Source organism: Magnolia sinica, chromosome 3 (genome assembly GCF_029962835.1).
Source record: "Magnolia sinica isolate HGM2019 chromosome 3, MsV1, whole genome shotgun sequence".
NCBI classification, from domain to species: Eukaryota; Viridiplantae; Streptophyta; class Magnoliopsida; order Magnoliales; family Magnoliaceae; genus Magnolia; species Magnolia sinica.
The window spans coordinates 128,751,002-128,770,316 of NC_080575.1; the positions used below are offsets into that span (position 1 = coordinate 128,751,002).

Sequence of the window (19,315 nt, forward strand, 5' to 3'; positions counted from 1 at the left end):
AACCACAAGCCATCCATTTAATAGCCATCAACAAACTAAGGTGCCCCGCGCGTGCACGCGCGCACACACAAATGGCACCTAATTTGGGAGAGAGTGGCGGAAGCTTTTAAGCCGTTCATTGGCTTTCGCCGGTGAAATTTGAATGATCCGATGGACACCAATCACATTTTTTTTTTCTAAAATATCCTTGAACTAATTAAAATGTCTTATTATGGTCTTAAATTATTTAAAAATTTCCATCCATGAAAATAATTGTAGGGGCTAAAATGTCTAAGACCTGCTGTCCTTATGTGGTAGAGATTGTTAGGATTTCATGATTAGTGTGTGATCCTAGATAAATGCTCCATTGACAATTAGGTATTGATGGTAGTCACAATGAGGTTGGGTTTTGATGGTTGTGCATCAGGGGAGATTAGGTATTGCCCCTACTTGACATGGTAAATTTTGATTGGATGATGGGCCACTATCAGAGATGAGGCCCAGGCCGACGGAAAATATGGTTTACTTGATCAGGTCACATTTCTAACAGCAGCTTGCCTTCTAATTAATTTCCACCACATTTTGCCTTCACCCACACTCAACCGGGCCACATTTCTAACAGCAGCTTGTCATCCAGTCAAATCCCACCATATTTTGCCTGAGTGTGTCTGGCACCACATGTGAGGATGAGCAACGACCATTTTCAAAATGGCAGTAAACTATCACAGCAGCCCAGTTTGAAATGCATGGAATTGAAATTGTCGGTTGGTTGACATCATGGGTCAGAATCGCACGTCCCCACTTGTGCCATTTCCACTATAATGGTTGGAATAAATTGCAATTATTTTCAATTGAGCATCCAAAGGCACCCTTTTTGCTTCACCAACTCTTACATGTATTGCATGCACTTCTCAGCATGTAGGAAATGCTCTAAAATGCCTCCCTGAATCTTATAATCTGCAACTTGGTTTCGTTTCCATTATCCTGTTCAGCATTCATGCATTGTTTACTGCACGTGGTTCCATCACAATCAAACATCACAACATAAGAAGGAGATCAGAGGCTGTTTATGTGATGGCACTCATCAGGAAGGCTTTAGGCCAAAACAACTCTCTGCCTCTCTTCTTTACTTCTTTTTTTTCTTTTTCATGGTCAGGACGTGAGCTGTCCACATAGTGGCCCCCCAGATCAGTGGTTCTGCTCACCACATGAGGAGCTGCACAGCATGTCTATGACCAAAGCAGCATATTAATATCTCCGGCACAATCCATAGCACTGAAAACCGGTCTGCTAAACTATTAACTCTAAGGGCCATCTCATGACTAGATATAACTAATCATAAACCAAACTTACTCATCCGAAATAAGTCACTTGTCTACGGCTGTAAGTAGAAAAAGTTTAGTTATTTGGTGGTATTCAAACAGCCCCCTAACAGATACACCTTAGTATATCTATTAAAAGGAAAACCACACGTTTTACTGTAATTGCACATAACTTGAAAGGAGCAACAAAGGATGCAAAACTGCAAACAAGCTACACTACAAAGCGCATTTTCAGAATGACATAAAACCCAAGTTGGTGGAGATCGCTTTTAGTGATCCATAAAATTCCAAGTTGGCAGAAATTGCATGCTAGTGATCCTGTCATCGTAGTATAGGCAGGAGGTCCACCATGTTCATGCTGTAAGAGCAATGAACGATCATGCGGGTTGAGAGAACTATAGCTTTCACAAGACCCCACAAAACAGCCAAGGGAGGATTGAAAGATCATTTGAAGTTGAGCTGCATCGCCATCATGTGTTAGGTGATTGGAGCGGTAAAGGTGCATCTGCATGGAATAAATATCAAGCAGCCCAGTTATTTGTCACTGAATGCATTTTCTGGTTTTTCTCTTGTTCTTCAAAAAGATGTCAGTTGGGATCAGGGACTTGTGACAGTGGCCACAAACTCACTGACTTGACCAAAATGGATCATGTCAAGTTGTTGGGGACAGGCTTGAGTTGTTCAGAGCCCAATTTCCTAAGAGGAATAATGCAATCCTCAAGGTGAGGATATGCAGTCTTCAAGCATTGAGTTGGTACAAGTTCAAGCCACATTTGGTGACCCGGACTGTTGATCCCATGTCGCCCAGAATGGATCATGGATTCAATTCTCAGATCCAAAGCCTGATTTCCAAGTTGGGTCCAAGTTTAAATTTTTAGTCAATGGTCCTCACAGCTAAACAGGGATTGGATCTCCAAAAATGCATTATACTTGAACAAAGTGACATTTTCAGGTAAGGAGAATTCATCAGTTCCAATGACAATAAAGAACTTGGGAATCTTAACCTGACGGAAACTATATGCCTCGTCGATACTCCAACTGTTTGGTATTCTCCAACAGCACCTGTGAACAAAACAACAAACACCCATGAGCAAAGACCAACAAATTGGATAAAATTGCATGCTCTTAAGAGAGAGAGAGAGAGAGAGAGAGAGAGAGAGAGGGGAGAGGGCGCGAGAGACTGTGGGCGCACGCACAAGGGGTGGGGGAGGGACAGTGAATCATCTTGTGCCAAGGCAAGCTTTTGAATGCAATAGCAAATTGAAGTGCAAAGAAGCAGTTTAATGAAGAGGAAATGACAAAATCATGTGTCATGATGAAGTAGCCCTCAGATTCCAAATCTAACTTGAAAGTAACGTAATTGCAATTTGGAGCCCAGATCCTCAATATGGATGCTAAGGACATAACAGTTTCTTCTTCTTCTTTTTTTTCCCCCTGATTTCCACCTTTGCAGCTGAATAATTGCAATACAATCAATAGTGCTTCCAAATGCACCCTTACAAAACACAAGAAAATAAAATAAAAAAAGATGATCTCGACTCATAAGTTAAATGAATTGACAGCTTCTTACTTCCCGAATGTAATGAGCAACTGCTTTGCATCCTTCTGTTGCAAGTTCCATGACATTTTCAAAGATATCCATGGGTAGTTTTGCATCCATCTGAAATTTGAGCAATATGGGTGTGATAATCACGTGGTAAAACTTTAATAAGAAAAAAAGGGTTCGGGGAAACAATGACAAAGAAAAGGAAAAATAGGCAAGTGAAAAGGCCATAATGTTCCGCCGCCCATAGCTGGTGTGCGGTGCACATTTCAGGATGGAGGCCAAGAGGATGGCAATTCCAACGTATTCTTCACAGGACCTTGGATAAGATGGTGTTTCATGCATGAATCAATAACTACCACCATAAAACCATCCAACCAGCATGGTAATATATGCATATACAAATGCATGTACATGTAAACATATATGCACATAAGAGGTTTGCTATTTCAAGACTTGTACAATTCAGATCCAAACCTCCCATCAGGTGGGTCCCACCATGCAGATGCCCCAGCCCGAAAATAAGGCCTTGAGTCATTGGCTGTCACACAGACCAAGCTAAACCATGCATTTGTTCACAACGTTGCGGCCCACACGATGAGTGGACCAGCCTGATTTTTCAGGCAACACATGTATGTGGTGGGACTGACCTGATGGGGGGCTTGGATCTCACATAACTGAGCCACATGGGCACATGTAGCCTATACACTGGGATTAGACAACCACCACACATATAACATTCAACAATAATTATTTTAAAACTAACAGGTACTCCTCAACTACAGTCAATTGTATGCACAGATTGAAAGTAATGGTTCGCTTATATGTAGTGATCGATTTTTATGAAGATGAAAAGGTAACATTTTAAAAATATGCTGACACATGAAAAAAAATAAAAAATGATCTCACACCCAAACCATGCTCACTAGATGATGGGCCATATTCATGTACGCTTGTTTCAAATCCCCAGAACAAGCTTTGTCCTCAAAATCAGTAAGACCACAAAGAAAGACAATTTTATGATTTGTATCTTATGTTCACAACATGAAGCAATCAATCACAGTAGAGTTATTGTTGTTTTGAGACCTGAAGAAGAGTCACTTTATCCATCTTTGCTAGGATCCCTACGGTGACATCTGCACCTCCAGCACTATCTTCTACATAGTTCAGGTCTGCCCATATAACAGTTAACGACAATGAGCCTATATAGAAATCTTCAATAATCTTCTTGTATGGTTCTTTTAAAGAAAATCAGAAACCAAAAAAAGCTTTACCCAGCAAAGGAGTGCTGTTAAGATATCCAGCACTGCATGATGTGACAAGATCACGCATTGGAATCCCGGCATCTGCAAGGGCCAATGTTGCAGCATTGATGCATGCAGATCTCGTTCCTGCAAGTAGGATGATTACCATTTACATTGATTTCACAAGCATGGACAATCGGGGGGGGGGGGAGGGCGTCCATATGCATCCATATATTTCACTAGGAGTGTGGCACATGGAGAGAGAGAAACAGAAAGAGACTGAGGGAAAGAGTGTAGCTACAAGCATGCAGGTTACATGCAGAAAGAGAAAGAAACAGTGTGTATGTTGCAGATTCATCAGTGGACTCCAAAGCACATTTCACATGGGTTCCCTAACACTACACGCGCTACATGCATAGAAGAGAAGAAGTGGATGCAGGCTACTCCCAGGAATGAGTTGGAAGAACAAAAACGCCTTCAGGTTGAAGGGCTACACAGATTAAAAAACTGAAGGTTTTTCCTCTCCCCACTACTTACAGGAGCAAAAATATCCAAAGCTACTCATGTTATATATAGTATAGATATGAAAGAGAGGGAAGAGGGAAAGACCCTGGTTTTTCCAGAACATACAGAAACCTCTCCCCATTGCTTATAAGTAAGTTCACCCTCTGAAGCAGTTCAGTTTAAGAAGCCATTGTACATTTATTGTGAAACAGCAGGGAGATTTCATAGGAATCAAATCTGGGAGGCATTTAGAGAACCCTACCTCCATCAGCTTGAAGAACTTGGACAAATATGTCTATCTGCAAAACACATTAAAGAGAGTTTTTGAAAAGAAAAGAAAAAAAAAAAAAGTATGTGGTGTAAATGAAAAAGACATTGGTACGGATGCAAAACCTGAGAACGAGGCATTAAGTGAGTCAATATGCAAGCTTCCATGGTTTGACGGATTACTAGAGATATTTCTGTGGATCGCCTGCCATATAACAAGTGACCTATGAAACTTTAGAAAATTGAGTTGATGATATACTTCAATTTGGTCACGATCATAGTTAGCAAAACAGCATACAGCAAACAAACAAAAAATTTATGGGAAATGTCCTTGTTTAACTCGGTCTCGATTTTAAAAATACAGTAAAAATTTGGTATTAAAAATTTAAAAAAAAAAAAAAATTAAAAAAAAAAAAAGGAAAACACAAAATTTTGGAGAATGAAAAGGTTAGGTTTAATACAGTTTGAACTCAAAAAAATCAGAGTGAAAAAAATGGCTATATATGTGCATATATGTGTTTATCTATTACATATAAATAAGTTCAAAATTGAAAGTTATAATTAAAATAATTAGAATTTCTATATGTATGAACAATAATGCATATAGAGATTAGAGAGTCAAATGGTGTTCTTTGCCTCTCTCAAATCCTTTCCTGTCAAGTAATCATATAAATCAGTTCGTCTATACTATTTTCACCTTCTACTCAATTTTATTAATGGCTGGTGCCCACCGATCTCTATATTTGAAAGTGCCCCCAAAAGTTTTTTTTTTTTTTTTTTTTTTAAAGATATAAAACTTGTTTTATTATTATATTATATATATATATAATAAAAAAAAAAACATGTTTAATCCATTTTGCCAAAAAATAAAAAAATTTATGTCTTCCAAAATACACGGAGTTTTAAATGTTCAATTAATTATAAGCAATTCTTTTCAAACATATGGATGTTAAAACGGACTTTTCCTAACAAAGGTCATGATACGTAGAAGCATAAACAGCAAAATGTAACATGGTTTCAAAAGTCCAAAACATGACGCAGTTAGAAACCAACCACCAGAATATATACATATTACATAACTAAAAAGAAAAAGCTGGGAATCAACTTACAGGTGTGGCCATACTTGTAATTTACAAATGGCACCCTGGTTATCTAACTTCGGGTGGTCCACGCTCATATCCACAATACAACTCTTCAGATTGCAACAAGAGAGTGATAGTTGTGAGTCATCTTTCTCTCACCATTAAGGAGAGAATTTCTTTCATTACAATTTAAAGAGTCGTAATTTTTTACCATTTTGGAAACAATGTGTGGGCTCATAGGAGGCAGACAATTGGATCTTCTAGAAAGTTCTTTCTAAAAGTTTCCTATGTTGCATTGAGGCCTATATAAAGGCAAGAGGGAAATACAATTGATGTAATGTGTCAGTGTGCACAAGGTGTATGTACACTTGAGGAGTACACAACACCAATGGTGTACACAAACCTTAATGCACCTGCATTGTACAGTATTAAGAGATTTAACTTTAAGTTTCCTAAATTGTATTTAGCCTCTATCTGCTTAAGTAGAGGTGGGTACCGGACGACTTGATCCGGCTAACTTGACTCGTCCTACTTGTTTAGATCCGACTCGACCCGAACCGAATGGGTGAGTTGGTCCGAACCGAGTAGGCTTCGCCCAATCCGAACTCAAACCGAGTCGAGTTCGAGTTCCCTAGTAACTCGATCCGGTTATACCCAACTCGATCCGAAACCCGACTCTCTAACCCTACCCCGACCTGATCCCAAAATCTCTCTCTCCTCCCTCATCCTCCTCATCTTCCAAGCCTAACCTCTCTCTCTCTCTCCCTCCCTCATCCTCCTCATCTTCCAAGCCTAGCAACCACCCACCACCATCACCCTCCTCCTCCTCTCTCTCCTCTCTACTCTCTCGGTCTCTCCCTCCCTCATCTCTCAATCTGACTCAGTGCCAACTCGACCCGACTCAATACTTCTGACCGGATCGGACTCAGTCCGGATCAGTCTAGGCCAGACCGGACTCGGATCGAGTTAGGCATGCCGGACTTGGTATCGAGTCAGATCGAGTTCGGGTCAAGCCTATTTCAAAACCAGATCAAGTCGAGTCATCCCTAACTCGGTCCGACTCGACTCGATGCCTAGCTCTATGCTTAAGTATCCTTATTGTAATCTAATTAGGATTATAGTGGAATTAAGGTTATAAATAAAGGTTTAGGGAAAGAGGGTATGAGATATAGCTCACCCTCTTCCTCTTCTCTTTCTATCCTTTCTCCATCTATTCTTTCATGGAATCAGAGCTTTTTCTTATCCAAATTCTCCTTCACTAGTTCCCTTTCTTCTTCCCAACAATACCCAACCTCTTCTCTGCAGCGTTTGACCTTGAAATTGATCAGATTTCATTCTTTTTCTCTCAGTAGGATGGTGAATGAGAGATAAAGTCTCCATCATCATCCTACAAATGCCATTCTAGCATCATAGCCTTACCGGAAGGATTCTTTTTCCATCGGAAGTTCTCTAGAAGCACCACTCACCAGAGAAGTCTCAATCGACCCTGGATCTGACCGAAAATCCTCTCAAATTTGATTTCTAGCACCAGATCTGCACAAGAATCAGTCCAACACCTTTAGATCTCGTCGGAATCAACTTCCTGCACCTCTCAACTCACTGGGTATTGCTTCCGGACTTGTTTTTAATGTTGGATCTTGCTGGTGCTCACTTCTATGCCACCCATTCTTGCCAAAATCCCCTCTAGACACACCTTGTCTCGCCGAATCGCTCCCGGCTCTGTCCAGGAGCATCAGATCTGACTCCATGCCACTTTAGATGTAACAACCCTGATTTTCATGAACCACTTGAGACCTTGACTAAAACAAATTAATATTTTAGTTCCCATTATTAATAAAAACCAAGCACTTAGCCCAATTAGTAAAAACACACTCGGTGAAGGGATAATTTAGCGAATTGATTCCCCATACGCAGTAATTATATTTTTGCCAAATCCACCAAAACCCTAGTGGAATCTTCTAGAATCAAGGCTCCCACTCTATTTAAAGGGGAGATCTATAGGAAACTCCTGCAGAAAACCCTAAACCTAAGGGCAGCCGGGAAAGAGATGGAAGCCATGCGAAAGGAGAGCCTCCACTAGTAAGGTTTCATTTTCCTACCCTTAATTTTCTATAAATCCCTACTAAAATAAAATAAAATGGATTCAACCACCACGAGCACACAAAGCACATTAAAGTTGACTGTCACCTCATTTGAGAAAAATTGGCCACTAAGCTTCTACGTACTCCTTTTGTCCGTTCAAAAGATCAGCTAGTAGATGTCTTTACCAAAGCCATGTATACAGTGCATCTCAAGAGCATCAGTGTCAAGCTTGGCATGACCAATATTCATGCTCCAGCTTGAGGGGGAGTGTTAGTGTGCACAAGGTGTGTGTATACCTGAGGAGTACACAACACCGATGGTGTACACAAACCTCAATGCACCTGCAGTGTACAATATGAAGAGTTTTAGCTTAAGTTTCCTAAATTGTATTTAGCCTCTATATGCTTAAGTATCCTTATTGTAAACTAATTAGGATTACTGGAGTTGAAAGGATTAAGGAAGGAAAGAGGGTACGAAGTACACCTCTCTCTCTCTCTCTCTCTCTCTCTCTCTCTCTCTCTCTCTCTCTCTCTCACAATGAATGGCACTACAATGGCAACAGGCCCATGCCTACGCCCGAAAGCTAGGACTAGACCCATCCACGTATCCAAGCCTAGGCTCGTAACTTGCTTGTAGGCCCAAGTGCCTAGAGATTTATAAGATATTTATTAAACAAAGGTAGTCATTAAAGACAGTGTTGGCTTGAGAAAGGTGAAATCTGTGGGAGCTTATGAAGGTGGATTTCCAACAACAAAGTGGCATTGGAAACTAAATTAGTTGTCTAGGACTAGGAATATGAAGTGCTTATATAGGAAAAATAAAGTGGTAGATTTCCTAAATTGATTATTAATTTATATGTGGCTACTTTAGCAAGTTTCCTCTTCTATAAAACCAGTATACTAGTTCTCTTTTCGGCATGAATGAATAAGAACAAAATTTTCCAGCACTTGTTGCTTCCTTGGTGGTGTGACTCCATCAACCCCTTTCAGAGGTGAGACGTCTCTGACCGATTAGTGTGACTCAAGTCACTCAACAATCTCCATTTAGATGACTAAGGTGAGACTCTAGTTCAGGTTGTGTGACTCAGTCCATTATCCTTCTTTCATATTCTTGTCTTTAACTTTCTGATCTATTGACCGCCACATATATCTATCCACTCTTGCTTGACCAATCCTAAACCTCATCTAGCCCAAACACTGAAATTTGGACTAATCATGTAATCATGTCCTGCATCACACTGAATTACTTTAATTAAGAAATCTACTTTTATATTTTGTGTTCATCACACTGAATTACTTGAATTAAGAAATTTGCTTTCTTATTTTGTGTTTCCTGTGATTGGAAACACAGTGTAATGATGTGATGCTTCTAACTAGATTAGGGATTGACTCCCTTAGGTTTCATGTGGTGCAACTCTTCACTCCACATAGATGTCTATACTTTCTTGCTATTATTGAATATATTGAAGAAGTACTTGAGCATCTGAAGGTCGAATCCATATTCTCAAATTGGTACTAATTCAAATTTCTAATCTCAAAGTTCAAATCCATCTTCATACTCCATCACCAAGCCATACTACCTTCCAATTAATTGGTTCATACAAACTAGGAGGGTGCTGAGACGGACATTGGAGAACGAAGGGTGTGGGAGAAGCATGTGATAACACATGAGGCACACTATTGGAGATGGATGGGCTCGAGTAAGTCAAGACGCTAAACCCAACTTTCACCCAAAGCAGTCGAACTTAAACGAGTCAAGTGACTACATGACACTTGGACCTTGGAAGATGTGCTTGAATAAGATGATTAACTAATCTAACGTGTTACATGTTCACAAAATCTGATGTGTCTTCTAATCTCCGAGGTTAAGCAAGCCAAGTAACCTCCTTCTTTAGCCTATTTATAGGAGTATTTGTAAGGCATCTAAGGAAAGATTTTAGTGTCATCCTCTTTGTTTATGTCTTCTAACTTTCTTTTACACTTCGTATTCCTTTCTATTCACAAGTTTCTTTCTTATGTAGAGTGGATTGGACTAGAGCATTCTTACCATGGAATCCAAGTGAATAATGCCATTGCCCCATTACACCATCACCATTGATGCCAACTATTAAAAGAAACTAGCTGTTCTGGCCGTGCAACACTAGGCACTACCTTGATAACATTGTTTGGTTTCATAGGAGCTGTATGGAAAACTTGTGGTTGAAGGGTCTCAGGGGATCTTCCACAATGTTTGGAAAGCGGTTGCCCAGGGCTTGGAATTCAACAATTGCTGAAGGCTAGTGCATCATTTACTGTCTGAGATCTATCACTGACCAATTTAGGGGCTAGATCATCGCAGGTTAGCAGAGTTGTCTGCCAAGATCTTTCCCAAAGAACTCCTCTCTTTTTCCTTTTTCTTTTCTTCATTTTTTTTTTAAAGAATAACTTTCTAGTGGACCATCATTCATAGGGAATCCAAAACAACGCATGACTTGGCATCTTGCTGGAGTTTCTGGGGCTGTAGTGTAGTCGCCGCCTTGGCGTCTCGCTGTGTTTTGTCTTGCTGCTTTGCTTTGTTTTGCCTTGCTTCTCTTCTTCTTTTAATAAAATTTTCAGTAGTGGACCTTCATTCATAGGGAATCCAAAACAATGCATGGCTTCTTCATTGACAAAGGTGTTAGGTAGGAGTGTCCACTGTTATTTCTGACCCATAATTCTTACGAATAAATGCATTCCTCTGAAAACTAAAGTACAAATTCATAACCAATCTATTTGAGGAGCAATGCCTGGTGATGGGAAACGTTTCCAGATGTTTGTATGCTACAACTTACATCAGCATTATATAATCATCTCAGAAATGCGCGCCTTCATCATGAAGGCAAAAGCTCAGGATCCAAATCACCTGTCCTTCATACCGTTTAGAGTTTTCACTTTCATACTATTTATTTGGCTATGCATATTTTCTTTCAGCACCATTTAGACTCTGAGTTTCAATAGGAATAGCTAAATACGGTATAACAAGCATACAAGTTCAGATCCTTCACAATCATGAACATGAACAACTGATCAAAATTTTGATTATGAGACATGGCATAAAAGAAGATGAAAGAGGGTGGACCTGTCACCCTTTGGCCTTCTCATGCGGTCTCCTGTGCTAAAATTGGCCATGCTGTACTCACACCGCACCTGCATACGCATTAGGAAAAAAGAAGGGTGATGACAAAATGTTCATGGAATATGCATTCGAAAATGGAAGTAACCAAAGGCAAAAGGACGTTACCAGTGCCTGGTCAGTAATTTGTTGGCTCCTATTTTGGACCTAGGAAAAAAAAAAAAAAAACTCCAATCAATCAAAACACTATGCAGGCTTACCTTCACATTAACTTACAAGACATGCATAGAACAACTTATCTATAATGCACTGTGTCTACCATAGAAGATCTATATGAAAGATGAATTTTTCTGTGAAGGAATTGAAACTCATGCATGACTGAATCTTCCCACCCACTGCAACTTTGAACAGATTTTCTAAAGAGAACTGAGAAAATGATAAGGGCCAATTTTGGCAGTAATGCCAAATCGGGATTGGCTCCTGAGCTTGATTGGGATCCATTAGCACAAAAAACAGAAGCCCATTAAGTTCAATTCAGTTTTCTCCTTTTTGTCCCATATCTCATGTGACAATTGATATGGGAGCATCCCATCCGCCACTAAAAGAAGAGCACCAAACGCATTAAGGAAACAACTCAACTGAGAAATACACCACTGAAAGAGACAACACCGTTATTCCTTCTTCTTTTTTAATATGCTAGGAGTAGTACAACTACTTTCAATCTGTAAATGTGCATGCCACTTGATGACCAATGAAAACATCTTCAATATGATTCATGCTAGGAAGCAAGAGCATTTACGTATATGTGATATTATTGTAAGACACATGTCTGTAATATCATCTGAGTTGTATATAGTCTCGTACTGATAGATTATAATGCATGATCATAGAAAATTCTCAAATTTAATTCTCGATTGAGATGAGAAGCATTACAAAATGAATATATTTTTCATCAGTAACTTAACATGAATGTAATCAGAATTTGGGACTAGTTATTTACCATAGGGTTGAATTTGGATAAACTAGCAAATTGAGTTGCAATTGATTAGCCAAATGAAGATTAACTGAGAAAATTCTAATTTTCTTAGGCCTTGTTTGGTAGCCACTTAAAAATGATTTTGCCCCACCAAACAGCCACTAAAAAGACAGTCCGTATTCAGAGGAAAAAAGGTGAATGATCAATGGGCCACAGTGGCCACACACAAAATCTGGAAGGTTTTTAAAGTTGGGCATCCCATCCCAAGTGTTCCCTCTCATGTGGCCCATCGGATGATCATCAAGGGACGCACATGATGGACAGATTGGATGCTCTTTATGTAAGACTGAATGTGGAATGTAAGATCGATCTATGCATCAATTATGGAGATTATAAAACTAAATAACTGAATCTTAAATGCAGACCTGAATGACAGCAGATTGTTTACATGTGAATTGATGAACTTGGCCTAGACATGTATTTATAAAAGAGGGGCCAGAGTAGTTCAACCCATCACAACTACTCCCTCACGAGTCTCTACACTAAATAGAGTCCACGTACTGTTGATACGTAACACAGTCCAAGCGCACCACATCGATCACCACTGTTGTGGGGCCCATTGGTAAGCTCAATCTAAACACCCAACAGCCAGATCACCCAAACCATTGATCACGTGAGCCCCACCTAATACACTTTGCACATCATGGTAGTCCACACACATCATGAGTGTGTATCAACCACTGTGTTTTATTATATATAATGTCATTTCAGTTGTAAAGAAATTATCTGTACTGATCTGAAACATGGCTTTTTGCCTGTAAAAAAGGGGTGAATTTACATGAAAAATGTTTACTGCTTGTAAACACCTTAAAGGCAAATTTTTGTCATCCAAACACTTGTCTGTAAAGTGTTTACCTGTAACCCCTTTATGACTAAGTATTTTGCATGCTGGAAATAATTTATTTACTCAAGTATTTGAGTTTTTTAGTTGTCCGGATCAATAGGATATTTTCAATTAGTGGTTTTATGGTTATTATACGTGTCCAGTTTTTATGATCATGGTCTTTTGTTTTACCTAGTCTATAGGATAGTTTGTTTTACACGATGTGTGTAGTGCTGAGTTTGGTGCTATTAGTTTGGATCTATTCGTTGGTGTACTGCCTATTTAAAGGCTATTGGTTAATGAATGAAAGAGTGTAGATAAATCAATATTTCCTCTTCCTTATTTTACTTTTGCTCAGTGTTGTCTTCGTTCAAGCGTATTATTTTTATTTGCAATAGTGGTATCAGAGCCAAGTTGAGAGTGTAAGAAAAGTAAAGTTGAGAGTACCAAAAAGGGGTGTTCGTGAGATAAAATAGCAGCAGCATTTTTTCATCAAAACTCTTTTGTAGCAGTAGCAATGGCCTCCGAAAATAATTTTGTGCAACCTGTAATTCCACGCTTTGATGGTCACTATGACCATTGGAGCATGCTAATGGAGAACTTCTTAAGGTCTAAGGAGTATTGGCAAGTCGTTTCAGAATGAATAACAGAACCAGCAGCAGGCACGGCAATGTTGGATGCGCAGAGAACGGAGATAGAAGGGCAGCGGTTGAACGATCTCAAAGCCAAGAACTATCTATTTCAAGCCATTGATCGGTCAACCTTGGAAATAATTCTTTGCAAAGAAACTTTTAAGCAAATTTGGGATTCCATGAAGAAGTATCAGGGATCAGTAAGGGCAAAGAGGCAGCAACTTCAAGCACTTCATACGGAGTTTGAAATGCTTCGGATGAAATTGGGAGAGTCGGTCATAGATTATTTTTCACGAACGATGGCAATCGTCAACAAGATGCGTGTTCATGGCAACAAGATGGAGGACGTGACTGTAATTGAAAAAATTCTTCGATCAATGACGCCAAAATTTAATTATGTGGTTTGTGCAATTGAAGAATCAAAAGATCTTGATGATCTTTCAATTGATGAGCTGCAAGGTTTGTTGTTGGTTCATAAACAAAAATTTAAACAGCAAGAGAAGGAGGAACAAGTGTTGCAGGTCACAACTAGTAACAAATTTTCGGCCTTGAACTCAGCAAGCTGAGGAAGAGGAGGAGGCAGAGGAAACAAGGATCAAAGAAACCAACAACAATTCCAACACCAAAAGCCTGAAGATAACCAATTTCATGGTTCTCAATGGAGAGGAAGAGGACGAGGCACTACCAAGGATGTGACAGTCACCACTCAATTACTAAAGACCGATGTCAGCAGACAAGTCTAATGTTGAGTGCTACAGACGTCACAGGTATGGCTATTATCAGTCAAAATGTAGAACTAACTTGTCCAATAAACGCGGTGAGAAATCTAATTTTGCAGAAAAGGAAGAAGAAGTATCCTTGTTGATGGTTTGTCATGCAAAGGAGGAAACCAATAAGATTTTATGGTACTTAGATACAGGCTGCAGCAATCATATGTGTGGAGACAAGTCTGCATTCTCTGCTTTGGATGAATCCTTCCGTGATGATGTGAAGTTTGGAGACAATTCTAAAGTTCATGTAATGGGAAAAGGAGGGGTAGCTATCCAAACCAAGGGAAATTCCATCCACACTCTCTAATGTTCTTTTTGTGCCAGATTTAAAGACTAATCTGCTTAGTGTGGGACAACTGCAAGAAAAGGGATACGAAATTTCTATCAAAGATGGAGTATGTCGAATTCAAGATGCAAAATTAGGCTTAATTGCCCTAGTCAATATGACGCCAAATCGGATGTTTCCGCTTTATCTCTACAACACCACTCATTCATGCTTCTCAACAAAATTGAAGGATGCCGCGTGGCTATGGCATTTTCGCTATGGTCACCTAAACTTTGGTGGATTGAAGATTCTACGACAGAAAAATATGGTAACAGGTCTTCATCAAATTATAGCTTCTTCTGAAGTTTGTGAAGAATGTGTTGTTAGCAAACAACACCGTAATCAATTTCCACAAGGAAAGTCATGGAGAGTAAAGCAGTCGCTAAAACTAGTTCATTCTGATCTTTGCGGGCCAACAAATCCATCATCTAATGGAGGCAAAAGATACATAATTACCTTCATTGATGATTATAGTCGGAAAATTTGGGTATATTTTTTGCAGGAGAAATCTGAAGCTTTTTCAGCTTTTAAAAATTATAAAGCGCTTGTTGAAAAAGAAGTTGGAAGTCCAATCAAAGTTCTTCGCACAGATTGTGATGGAGAATACAACTCGTATGAATTTACAAATTTTTGTGAGTTTCTTGAAATCAAGAGGCAACTTACAACAGAGTAGGCGCCCCAACAAAATGGAGTTTCTGAGAGGAAAAATCGCACTATCCTGAGTATGGTACGAAGTCTTTTAATGAGCAGCATTCCGAAAAATTTCTGGCCCGAAGCAGTCAATTGGAGCATTCATATTTTGAACAGAAGTCCCACTCTGGCCGTTCAAAATATGACGCCAAAGGAAGCTTGGAGCAGACAAAGACCATCAGTAGATAATTTCATAATTTTTGGGTGTATTGCTTATGCCCATATTCCAGATAAGAAGAGGAAGAAGCTCAACGAGAAAGGAGAAAAATGCATTTTTCTTAGTGTTAGTGATCAGTCAAAAGCTTATAAGTTATACAATCCTAGCACCGAGAAAATTGTTATCAGTCGCGATGTTGTTTTTGATGAAGAACAATTCTGGCTATGGAACAATAACGTTATTGGACAACAAATTCTTGCTGATTTTGATGGAGAAAAAGAAGATGGAAGGCAGCAGCCAGTGGAGAATGAGCAACAACCAGTTCCGATAGCTACTTAAGATGAACAACGACTAGAACGTGCTAGAAGAAGGCCCACGTGGATGACCTATTATGAGGTAACTGGGATTGACCAATCTGAGGACCCACTTGCACATTTGCTCTATTCTCAGATTATAATCTTACCACTTTCGAAGTAGTTGTCAAAGAATCAAAATGGCGAAAGGCGATGGATGAAGAAATTGCATCTATTGAAAGGAATAATACTTGGGAGTTGACTGAGCTTCCAAAAGGGCACAAAACAATTGGTGTCAAGTGAGTGTACAAGGCAAAATTGAAGGAGAACGGCGAAGTCGACAAGTACAAGGCACGCTTAGTAGCTAAAGGCTATAAGCAAGAGTTTGGTGTGGACTATAGAGAAGTTTTTGCTCCTGTTGCACGACTTGATACAATCAGATTGGTGATTGCATTGGCGGCTCAAAACTCATGGCCTATCTTTCAATTGGATGTGAAATCGGCTTTCTTACATGAAAACTTGGAAGAACAGGTATTTATTGATCAACCTCCCGATTATGTTAAGATTGAAGATGAGCATAAGGTGTATAAATTAAAAAAGACACTATATGGACTAAAACAAGCTCTGAGAGCTTGGTATAGTCGTATAGACGCTTATTTTTCCAAGGAGGGATTTAAAAATGTCCACATGAGCATACACTCTATATTAAAATTGGTGATGGAGGAAAGATGATCATTGTGTGCTTATATGTGGATGATCTTATTTATACTAGAAATGATAGTGCTATGTTTGACAAATTTAAGAAGTCTATGATGGTTGAATTTGATATGTCTGGTCTTGGAATAATGCACCATTTTCTTGTATTGAAGTAACGCAATCTGCAGCTAGAATTTTTATTTCTCAAAAGAAGTATGTGCGAGAAATTTTAGACAGGTTTCAAATGAAGAATTGCAATTCTGTTAGTACACCAACTGAAGTAGGTTTGAAGCTCATCAAAGATCCTAAAAAACAGAGGGTTGACAACACCCTTTACAAGCAAATTGTGGGAAGCTTGATATATTTGACTACAACAAGACCTGATATAATGTACGTTGTAAGTCTTATTAACAGATATATGGAGAACCCAAGATAGATGCATCTTCTTGCTGCAAAGAAGATTTTTCGTTACTTGCAAGGTACTGCTAATTTTGGGCTGCTCTACAAGAAGGGAGAAAATTCAGATTTGATGGGATTTACTAATAGCGATTATGCTGGAGATCAAGATGATAGAAAAAGCACTTCGGGGTATGCTTTTATGATGGGTTCAGGAGTTGTCTCATGGTCTTCAAAAAAACAACCAATTATCACTTTATCAACAACCGAAGCCGAATTCGTAGTTGCAACTTCATGTGCATGTCAAGCTATTTGGCTAAGGAGAATTCTTGAAGAACTTTAGTTTAAGCAACAAGGAGCCACTTCAATTTATTGTGACAACAGTTCAGCAATTAAACTTTCCAAAAATCTTGTTTTGCATGGAAGAAGCAAACATATTGATGTTAAGTATCACTTCTTAAGGGATCTCACGAAAGATGAAGTGATTAATCTTATCTTCTGCAGAAGTGAAGACCAAATCGCTGACATATTCACCAAACCTCTCAAAATGTCTTTGTTCCATAAGCAAAGCAAGTTGCTTGGGGTCTGCACTTTGGAAGGTTCAGTTTGAAGTTCGCAGTTGATATTCTTTAAACTGAATGTTGTCAAAGATTCAGTTTAAGGGAGGGAATGTTGGAAATAATTTATTTACTCAAGTATTTGAGTCTTTTAGTTGTCTGGGTCAATAAGATATTTTCAATTAGTGGTTTTATGGTTATTATACGTGTCCAATTTTTATGATCATGGTCTTTTGTTTTACCAGTCTATAGGATAGTTTGATTTACACGATGTGTGTAGTGCCAAGTTTGGTGCCATTAGTTTGGATCTATTCATTGGTGTACTGCCTATTTAAAGGCTATTGGTTAATGAATGAAATAGTGCAGATAAATCAATACTTCCTCTTCCTTATTTTACTTTTGCTCAGTGTTGTCTTCGTTCAAGTGTATTATTTTTTATTTGCAACATTGCAGGCATCCAAACGACATGATTTCAGATACAAATGCAGCCGGAAAACAAGAATCGACGATAAGAAAGAAAAACCAACCTCTCTAGGCCCGTAGACTGCAGCAATGACTTTGGTGTTCCCCATCTCGAAAACAGCAGAGCTGCGGGCATTTGAAGAAGAAACAGAATCAATCCCATTTCAATTTCTTGTAAAAGAAAGCAATTTTTCAATCAAGAAAACAAAAATGGGAAATACCCATCAGCTTTCGCAACTGCACCAATCTCCGCTCGAATTTTCCTCATCTAAAATAAAAGAAATGGAAAAAAGAAAAGCAATTGAGAAGGACCAAAAAAATCTGTAGCGATGGAGATCAGAAATAGAGAGTGACAGGGGGGGGGGAATTTACTTCCATGGGACGACGGCCATCTAATCGAAGTCCTTCCGGGCTTACAAACTCCATTTTCGTCTCCTAACGAGAGAGGGGGGGGGGTTAAGGGTGTTGGCGTGGAGAGAGAGAGAGAGAGAGAGAGGGAGGGAGCGAGGGTTCAAGGAAAGCGGATTGCGTCCTGCCCCGCCTGATGGCCTCGGTCCAAACAAGGGCGCTGTGGGGCCCACCGTAATGCATGGGTTTTATCCACGCCGTCCATACATTTTTCCAGATCATTTTAGGTTATAAGCCCAAAAATGATGCAGGTCCAAGGCTCTAGTGGGCCACACAGTGAGGATTGAACGTCCGCCATTAAAAACATTTTGAGAGCCGCAGAAGTTTTGATCGAGCTTATAATTGTCAGGTCCATGTGACCTTTACGAATGGGTTGGATGGCAAATAAACGTGGAGGTGGGCTTGGAAAGCTTTTAACGGTGGGCATCATTAACACTTCTACTTATCGCCTGGAGGTGTGTACGAGTCCAGTCGAGCCGAGCTTTGCCCAACTCGTGCTCGACTCGGACTGCTTGAGTCTCAGTGTCACATCCCAAACTCGGAAACCAGGCTCACAAAATTCTCGATCGCCGAATCCAGCGCCGACGGCCTCCGTAGTGCTCCATTCTCGGATTCCAGCACTCATATGCCAAATTCCGATCTTGGGATCCTACAAGAAGGATTTTCCAACGTATTTTTTTTAAAAAAAAGAAGCATAACCACGAGTTTACCCAAATCACAAAGACAACATCATCATCATATATCCACTAATATAAACATTTGGATACAATACTGAAAGGGAAATACATATGACAAATTCAAGCTCCATAAGTCAGCTACATGCTCCAAGCTCCACGCTGCTGTAACCTAACATCACATGCACGCATCTATCGTGCATAAGCTTATAGAAAACTTAAAGGGTGGTGAAAGTGTGTGCATAAGATAAATGTCAAGTATACCATAAAGTCCATAAATCAT

At 39.5% G+C, this 19,315-nt stretch overlaps 1 protein-coding gene and 1 long non-coding RNA gene across 3 annotated transcripts; both read right to left on the reverse strand.

Moving 5' to 3' along the window:
* Window positions 1–1,312: 1,312 nt before the first annotated feature.
* On the reverse strand, window positions 1,313–18,428 carry LOC131241286 (exosome complex component RRP41 homolog). Of its 2 annotated transcripts, XM_058240067.1 has the most exons (12): window positions 18,323–18,428; window positions 18,172–18,218; window positions 18,016–18,076; window positions 11,282–11,320; window positions 11,120–11,187; window positions 4,986–5,064; window positions 4,855–4,891; window positions 4,119–4,235; window positions 3,931–4,016; window positions 2,872–2,961; window positions 2,306–2,363; window positions 1,313–1,806 (listed from the first exon to the last, which is right to left on the reverse strand). In XM_058240067.1, exons 1-11 carry the CDS (start codon window positions 18,374–18,376, stop codon window positions 2,316–2,318), a joined length of 726 nt encoding a protein of 241 aa, XP_058096050.1. In that variant the 5' UTR covers window positions 18,377–18,428; the 3' UTR covers window positions 1,313–1,806; window positions 2,306–2,315. The 2 variants fall into 2 exon arrangements, with proteins under 2 accessions (XP_058096050.1, XP_058096051.1); XM_058240068.1 differs by lacking the exon at window positions 2,872–2,961.
* LOC131241288 (uncharacterized) lies at window positions 3,034–3,736 on the reverse strand. The gene is made up of 2 exons (XR_009168992.1): window positions 3,215–3,736; window positions 3,034–3,163 (listed from the first exon to the last, which is right to left on the reverse strand). It is a non-coding gene; the product is annotated as an uncharacterized LOC131241288 (long non-coding RNA).
* Window positions 18,429–19,315: the final 887 nt, after the last annotated feature.

What these genes read in the sequence shown, in the direction of transcription:
- LOC131241286 (XM_058240067.1), bottom strand. Translation starts at nt 18,376, where the DNA reads ATGGAGTTTGTAAGCCCGGAAGGACTTCGATTAGATGGCCGTCGTCCC. An exon ending in TAACAGCACTCCTTTGCTGG is followed by an intron (nt 4,017 to 4,118) that starts GTAAAGCTTTTT and finishes TTATATGGGCAG; the next exon opens with ACCTGAACTATGTAGAAGAT. An exon ending in TTGCTCATTACATTCGGGAA is followed by an intron (nt 2,364 to 2,871) that starts GTAAGAAGCTGT and finishes TTTTGTTCACAG; the next exon opens with GTGCTGTTGGAGAATACCAA.